Source organism: Primulina tabacum, chromosome 11, assembly GCF_025594145.1.
Source record: "Primulina tabacum isolate GXHZ01 chromosome 11, ASM2559414v2, whole genome shotgun sequence".
NCBI classification, from domain to species: Eukaryota; Viridiplantae; Streptophyta; class Magnoliopsida; order Lamiales; family Gesneriaceae; genus Primulina; species Primulina tabacum.
This window is the reverse complement of record NC_134560.1, coordinates 6,113,835-6,121,679: the sequence shown is the minus strand read 5'-3', so window position 1 is coordinate 6,121,679 and position 7,845 is coordinate 6,113,835. Positions and strand designations below refer to the sequence as shown.

The 7,845-nt window shown below is 33.9% G+C and overlaps 1 protein-coding gene and 1 long non-coding RNA gene across 2 annotated transcripts; one reads left to right on the top strand and one right to left on the bottom strand.

Annotated features, from left to right (window-relative positions):
* Positions 1–1,879: 1,879 nt before the first annotated feature.
* On the top strand, positions 1,880–4,953 carry LOC142519292 (putative WRKY transcription factor 12). Its single transcript, XM_075622263.1, has 4 exons — positions 1,880–2,392; positions 2,589–2,662; positions 3,673–3,834; positions 4,686–4,953. The coding sequence occupies exons 1-4, from the start codon at positions 2,129–2,131 to the stop codon at positions 4,846–4,848; spliced, it is 663 nt and encodes a 220-aa protein (XP_075478378.1). The 5' UTR covers positions 1,880–2,128; the 3' UTR covers positions 4,849–4,953.
* Positions 4,954–5,465: 512 nt separating this feature from the next.
* Positions 5,466–7,845, bottom strand: LOC142519294 (uncharacterized). The gene is made up of 3 exons (XR_012813750.1): positions 7,442–7,845; positions 6,304–6,334; positions 5,466–6,169 (listed from the first exon to the last, which is right to left on the bottom strand). It is a non-coding gene; the product is annotated as an uncharacterized LOC142519294 (long non-coding RNA).

Sequence of the window (7,845 nt, the reverse complement as noted above, 5' to 3'; positions counted from 1 at the left end):
TTGGAGGAGAAGATTCTTCAGAAATAAATTGACAAAATATTTATGGTTTAAAAACAATGATGTGGGTTCGTACGTTAGTTTGCTGTCTGTTGATCACTAGATTATACTGGGATATTGTGCCATATATATAGTTAGAGTAGGTCTCTTGTGAGACGGTCTCACGAATCTTTATCTGTGAGACGGGTCAATCTTACCGATATTCTCAATAAAAAGTAATACTCTTAGCATAAAAAGTAATAATTTTTTATGGACGATTCAAGTAAGATATCCGTCTCACAAAATATGATCCGTGAGACCGTCTCAAATAAATTTTTGAATCATGTGTGTAGTTAGAGATCCGTCTCACAAAATTCCTTCGTGAGACGGTCTCATAAGAGTTTCTGTGATTAAAAAATGTTAATAGCATGGAAAATTTTATTAAGCACGACTCGAAAATTTTAATGGTTTTCTTGAATTTGGTTAGTTTTTGTGCGCGACGATTAGTGCAAATGTGACCCGATGAATTATCTGATTGAGTCACGAAATCATCCTTGTATATTCAAAAGAGGAAATTATATGTTCAAACGAGTTGCACTAAGATTGAAAGCAACACACTAAATTTTCTAACTCAAATGAATATATATATTTCTATGCATAATCTGTTAACTAAGGAGATATTTATATTAATCAGTGCGCTAAAATAAATATTCACCATATATTCGATTGTTTATCTATATGTTAAATATATCATCCCCTAAATATTTATGACAAAAACATGTGTGAGACGGTCTCACGAGTTATATTTTGTGATACGAGTCTCTATTTGAGTCAAGCCATGAAAAAATGTTACTTTTTATGCTAAGAGTATTACTTTTTATTGTGAATATCGATAGGGTTGAGCTGTCTCACATATAAAGATTCGTGAAACCGTCTCACAAGAGACCTACTCAATATTTATTTCTTTTATTTTAAATATACGCTTAGAGTATCATGTTGCACAAGGAAATTTGCATTATCGAAATATTATTATTTATTCAATGTTATTCTATATCCAATTCAAATATTTTAATAATAATATATATTACAATTAATCTTATCAACCCAATTAATTAACGGAAGTTGAGAAGTTCTAATTTCGAACTCATGCAAATTTTTTTTCTTCCAGAAATTCAAATAGATGGTTTTTATGTTTTGATTCGAAGGTATGCTACTTAAGACAAAAACTCGTGTGAGACGGTCTCACGAGTCATATTTTGTGTAACGGATCTCTTATTTGGGTCATCCATAAAAAGTATTATTTTTTATGCTAAGAGTATTACTTTTTATTATTGTGAATATCGGTAGAGTTGACCTGTCTCACAGATAAAGATTCGTGAGATCATCTCATAAAAGACCTACTCGCTGCTTAATTATATATTGTCAATATAAGCTAATTAAATTTTCAAACGTCGCTCGTTTGCCCACTCGGCCATTCCCGTTGACCCATTTCACACACCCGAACGTTTGCGACTATATATAATAATTAATAAATTATAATATAAATAGGCTATATCTATGTTTGGCTTTGTATAGTAGAAAATCATGATGTATATATGTGGTCTAAATTTTCTAAATAAGATATTTCTTTATTAATAGGGGGTAAAATTTTTAAAAAAAAATAATAGAAGAAAACCCGTATGAAATGTCAAAATCTAAAAAAAAAACGTGATTTTTAGATTTTATTCTCGATTACTACACAAAAGATATACATATGTTAGATACAATAATTGTATCAACTGAGTTATAACATTAATATCGCTGGCTATGGTTTCGCGATCCTACAATATAGGCTGAAAATGATCAATCCAAACATATATACCACTGAAGAAAACACAAGAGATTAGAAATTATCTGAAAATCCACTGCACAATATTCCATGGAGAGTTTAAGTTGACGAAAAGAAAACAAAAGACACCACCCCATCGAAGAGGCACGAGTATAAGTATTACGCCCCACACATTTGTACTGAGAATATGCAATAGTATCCCACAATCCACTAGCAAAATACAGCAGGGAAAATAAAGAAAATAAGAGCTGCAGAGCAAGATGTTTTCTCATCAATTCATCATCAATATGTCCTTTGAAAAAAGCTAAGAAAAAGATCCAAATAATGGAAGGAGAAAGAGGGCTGCTGCCTCCCATTTACGATCAGCTACAAGTTTCCTTTTCTGCGCCTCATCAAGAAATGGGGTTTGTACAGTTTGAAGATCATAATCAAGTCGTGAGCTTTTTGACGCCTCCGTCGACATCGCTGCAGTCTCCCATAAACGGCGACAGCTCCGCCAAGTTAGCCGCGGCTGCTGCAAGCAATACTTGTTCCTTAAGGTTCAATCATACAGAGCTCGTCCACAGACCCTCATGGAATAACGATCAGGTAGTTGGGTTTCTGTACTCATTTCGCTTTGGAAATCTTGGGTACACTTTTAGGTTTCAAATTGCTGTCATTACTTTTAAATTACTGATTGCTTCAAGTCCAAGATCTTTGTTCTTTTTTAATAAAAAAAATGTTTTCTTCTAGAAATTTTACTAAATGGAGAAAATTTACTAGATGGATAAAATCTATATTACAGATAGGAGCTCTGGATCCCAAGTCAGTAAACGATCAAAATTGCAGTGCAAACAACAATGAAGGTGGCAATTCATGGTATCTTGATATTTTCTTGAATCCCTTCTCTTTTTCCTTGTTATTCCATGAAATTGGTTTAGCTTTTTTACGAAAAAAAGACTTCCATCTTCTAGTTTAACTCGGGCATAGCCTCTTACTATTTAAGCGCACGATCTAGGATTTTATCTTATCATCAAACCAATTATCGATCGTGCGTTCATATTTTTTTTCACTGGATCAAGAGGGATCTGACCCACGTACGTACATACATATTCTTGACTGACTTACAATGAAACCCTACAGATATTTTCATCAAGATCTGGCCAGTATATACGGTTGGGATGTTTGTAAAGTTAAGATTCTCAAACCTAACAAAATATAATATCTCAAAACATTGAATTTGATGCCACATGTCTGAATAATAGCCAGGTTTATCATTTACATTTTTACTGTATTGGTTTATCTAAAAAAATCCAAGAGAAGTGGCGTTAAATTGCAAAAAAAAAAAACGAAGTATGACTTATATAACATTAATGTTTGGAAATAGAGAATTTTGAGTCTGAAAGACTAATCCTAATGGATTCTCCTGTTTCTTTTTTCTTCTTTCACATGAAAAAATATGTTAAAATATCGGGGTCGGATAGAACTAACAGAGAATTAGTGTGATTTTAAGGGATTGATATGTTTTTATATTTTTAATGAAATATCTTAATATATCGTAGAAATCCCACAAAAAGAATGTCTTTCTGTTTCAATGATAAATGCCTGCCATTTTAATGTGATGAATATATATCTTTAGTGAAATCTGAGAAGGACAAGTGCTGCTTCCACTATATATATATAGATATAGATATAGATATAGATATAGAGAGAGAGAGACACACACACACACATCTCTGTACACTAAGTGTTTGATGTTTACAATGTTGGATATCGAATCTTGATCGATCTAATTTTTTACAATTCTATAAAAAAAATTATTAAATAAAATAGCCGGAATCGGAGTCGCGTATATAAAAACACGGATTGATGTATAATACATTTCGCAGGTGGAGGAATGGTTCATCAGATAAGAACAAAGTCAAAGTGAGGAGAAAGCTAAGGGAGCCAAGATTTTGTTTTCAGACAAGGAGTGACATAGATGTTCTTGATGATGGTTACAAATGGAGGAAATATGGGCAGAAAGTTGTTAAGAACAGCCTTCATCCAAGGTGCACACTAACTTAATATTGCCCAAAATCTATATATATATATATATATATGTATGTATATATATATATGTGGAAATTAAGACTATACTGTTTCATATATGCAAATTGATGAAGATTTAGATGAATTAAAATAGAGTAGAAGTAAATTCAAGAGAACAAAATAAATTTTTTTATGTAAAAAACAACACTTTTAAAATCAAAATGAACAACCACACATACAGATAAAAAAACATTGAATGAACCATCCCCTACAATTTACATTTACATCACATGAAGCTAAATGGAATAATGGCCGTAAATTTAACTTATTATCAAAGGAAAAATTTATTAACATAATTATTTTGGGAAAAAAACTTTTTATTATTATCCGGTCAATCTTATTTAATATATTTGTTTTTCTTTATAGAGGATATTACATAGCCGGAAACTATCCCTTTACCATTTCTACTGTACTACCAGTTTAATTTTGAATATAATAATGCTTGGTTGTACAATCAGTCTAAGAAAATGTCATGGTTTCTGTCTCATGCTGAAGAGAAGAAGGAAATGTTGAGTCCTTGGGCCAAATAACTTCGTATTTGAAGAGTTTCATCGTTACGTCACAGTTGGGATAGAACTAAAATTATAGTTTCCTTTAAATAAAAGTAAGTGCAGCCTATGTTCCTACTCCCTACTCGCTCTTCGATGGCCTGTATAGTTGCTAGACATGCTGTGCACTTATATTTCATACTCATTCACCTTAAAAGTCTTGAAAACAAATTTAGAGTAAAATGCGGTATTTAAATTTTCCTTCTGTTATAATATGTATGTATATCATTCTTAGACATGGTTTATCAAATTTTATTATGTAGAAGTTATTATCGATGTACTCACAGCAACTGTCGAGTCAAGAAGAGGGTCGAGCGACTATCGGAGGACTGTCGGATGGTGATAACAACCTACGAAGGCCGGCACAACCACTCGCCTTGCGACGATTCGAATTCCCTAGAACAAGATTGTTTCGCCTCATTTTAAATGAACTCGATCCCTTGTATATATACAACACATACTATGTACATTAGACATGTTCTAGATTTTTTATTATTATTATTATTCATACATGTGTAAGTGGTTGTGACATAGCTTATGTTAACGTTCCCTTTTTATTTGCTCCTTCTTTCTTGTTTCCTTTTTCTTTAAACTATCTCAACAAAGAGTAGGTGTCTTGTGAGACGGTCTCACGAATCTTTATCCGTGAGACGGGTCAACCCTACCCATATTCACAATAAAAATTAATATTATTAACATAAATAATAATATTTTTTCATTGATGACCCAAATAAGTGATCCGTCTCATAAAATACGACTCGTGAGGCCGTCTCACACAAGTTTTTGTCCTCGAACAAATTAGTTTTTAGAAATTAGGAAATGTGCCCCTGCATTTGTGGAGTAGGGATGCATCTCCACTGAGTCAACATTCCTTTTTTCAGTCAGAATGTCATCAAGGATTCCCAATTTTTGTGCTTGGATTTTTCTACTGGAGAATTTTGATGAGCATCTGGCGCATAACAGTAACTCCAGCTGATTTGGTAAGAAAGCATGCATGCCAGTTTCGCTTTTCCTCGTATGCCCCCGTACCCATTAAATCTTGTTCAGAGATTTGAAGAAATGATGAAAGAAATTGACATACAGTTGAAATTTGTATGCAGGTGGATGAGTTGCACCAATGGAATGGATTAGTTATGAGTATATATAAAATTGATGAATGTAACCACAATTAAAGTTTGAGATTTTAAGATCAATTCTCTCATTCGACATAATTTTCGGATTTAAGGATGTAAAAGGATATAAAAAATTAAGAGTCAAAGAAAGCTATAGGGCTTTAAAATTAACTACACAAGAGCCAACAAGGCAACGTCTCTTGAGTGACTTGGCGCGACCTCTCCATCGCCCTCTCCCTGCAGTTTTAAACATAAAGAACCAAGAATAAGCAAGGCGCTACCCTATGATTTGAAGATAAACGAGTCTTTGAACTTACAAAGATTACACTACATATCTGAACCCTATGCTAATTGGAATAAAACACAACTACCATTTTCCAGCCGTTTTTTGAAATCTACAAGTTCTTTGGTGTCTATTCCAGTTTCAGTCCTGAATATGATCCATCTTCTCACATCAACTTGATCTGTTCTTAAAAAAACGGACTGAGAAAACAAATAAACTCGAGGTACAAGGAAATATCAGCTCCTCTAGTTATTGAGGTCTATCTGTAGCAAAATCTTGAATGATACATCGACCCGTCTGGGGACCAAATATTGTATTTTGGCCAGCAAAAAAGATTTTGCACACATCCGACCTGCATCAGCAAAATAAAAGGTAAACAAAGATAAATTTCACCAAACAAGTTTTGAAATGAAAAAAAAAACCTCACAAGATGGATGATGAAGACAATAGCAAAAGCGAAACAAAAATAACAATGAGAATCCATACTCGTCTCGTGGCATGAAAACATTTACTGCTCCTGCATATCCATGTCAAATGAAAACCAAGATATCTCTTAGACTTTAATCTCAATCGAGCTCATGCTCAAATTTTTAACATTTAAATAGTCACGGCACTTTCAAGAAATAGCAGTTTAGAAGGTATGAAGTGTGAACCAGTATTAAATGGCAAATATGTAAAATTAATGAGTACATTTTTCCCATGGACTAGTTTCACATCCTTCGAATGCATTGAGTCACCCCTCACGAAACCATTTTGCCCCGTCATACCTATTCCTGGGTACGCCGCCTATCAGTACTGTTTTGGTATTGTGTTTGATAAATGGCCCAGATAAATTTTGTTTCTGTATAATATAAAACTTATCTCCCTCTTTGGGGATGGCTGAATGATATCATCAATAAAAAATAAACTTTTTTATGCATAAGTTATCTCACTTCTCGATCAATCTGGTTTATGTGGAGCTCGATATAAATTGTAGATAGGATTGCTCTATTATTTATTAACTTCGAAGATAAAACCATCCAAACAAATAGCTAGAAATATAACTTATCCACAAACACTATTCGTAACTAAGAAGTTTGATGTTCCAGAGGCGATTTTCCAATCCAAATGACCATTAATCTTTTACCACTCCACCGGGCATTAAGCTTAAAGTTCAAAAATTCTCAAGGCAATGTTTCCCCAAGACAAACCAACTAAATTGTAGCATACTGAATCAAATTCTTGATTATTGTTACCAATAGTGGACAGCTACTGGCCACATTATTCTTATCAGGAAATTTTTCAGCCGCCATTATTTCAAGATGGTGGAGAAACCAATCAAAATTAGCAAAATCTGCATTGTATATTGCGTAAAAGCTAGATTTGAAACCAATCTCCTAGCATATCTCATCCAAATTTGTAATAGAAAAAGATAACAAAGAAAAATCTACGTCACGACTCACGAGGCTCACGACCCACATATCCTGTGGTTCAAAAGAATGATCCACAAGTTCAAGGGATAACAATTTTAATGATCGCAATCGATAACCCCCTCAATTCGTAAATAAAGATTGATTCTTTAGCATTTTAAACTGAACAAAATGAAGAGAAAAAAAATACAAAGACAGTTGATTAGCACATATACCTGAAAATGGCTTTATCAGATAATCATCATCAACCCAGAAATATCAAATCCTCGGCATCGGCGACGGATATCCCACCAAACTTTACGCTTTCAAAAAATGGTCGTGCCATTTTCCGATAATGAATTGGCCTCGACAACTCCTCTTGCGCATCAATTTGGACGCTCAAGACCCCGACTTCTTTGAGGCGGGTGGCCATCTTTTCCCCGATTCTGGAAGCAACTTTGGAGCTCCAGCAGAATTGGGAGCGCGGGAAGCGTTCGAACTTCGCTTTGTAGTCAGCAAATAATTCTTGTTCGGTGGATGAAGCCATGGCTATAATAGAGTCGATGCTCGGATATATGACTTGGGCTGTGGACTTTATATAAACTTGATTGATCCATCTTACATGGAATTTAGTCGATCC

What these genes read in the sequence shown, in the direction of transcription:
- LOC142519292 (XM_075622263.1), top strand. Translation starts at nt 2,129, where the DNA reads ATGGAAGGAGAAAGAGGGCTGCTGCCTCCCATTTACGATCAGCTACAA. An exon ending in AATGAAGGTGGCAATTCATG is followed by an intron (nt 2,663 to 3,672) that starts GTATCTTGATAT and finishes TACATTTCGCAG; the next exon opens with GTGGAGGAATGGTTCATCAG. An exon ending in AAGAACAGCCTTCATCCAAG is followed by an intron (nt 3,835 to 4,685) that starts GTGCACACTAAC and finishes TTTATTATGTAG; the next exon opens with AAGTTATTATCGATGTACTC.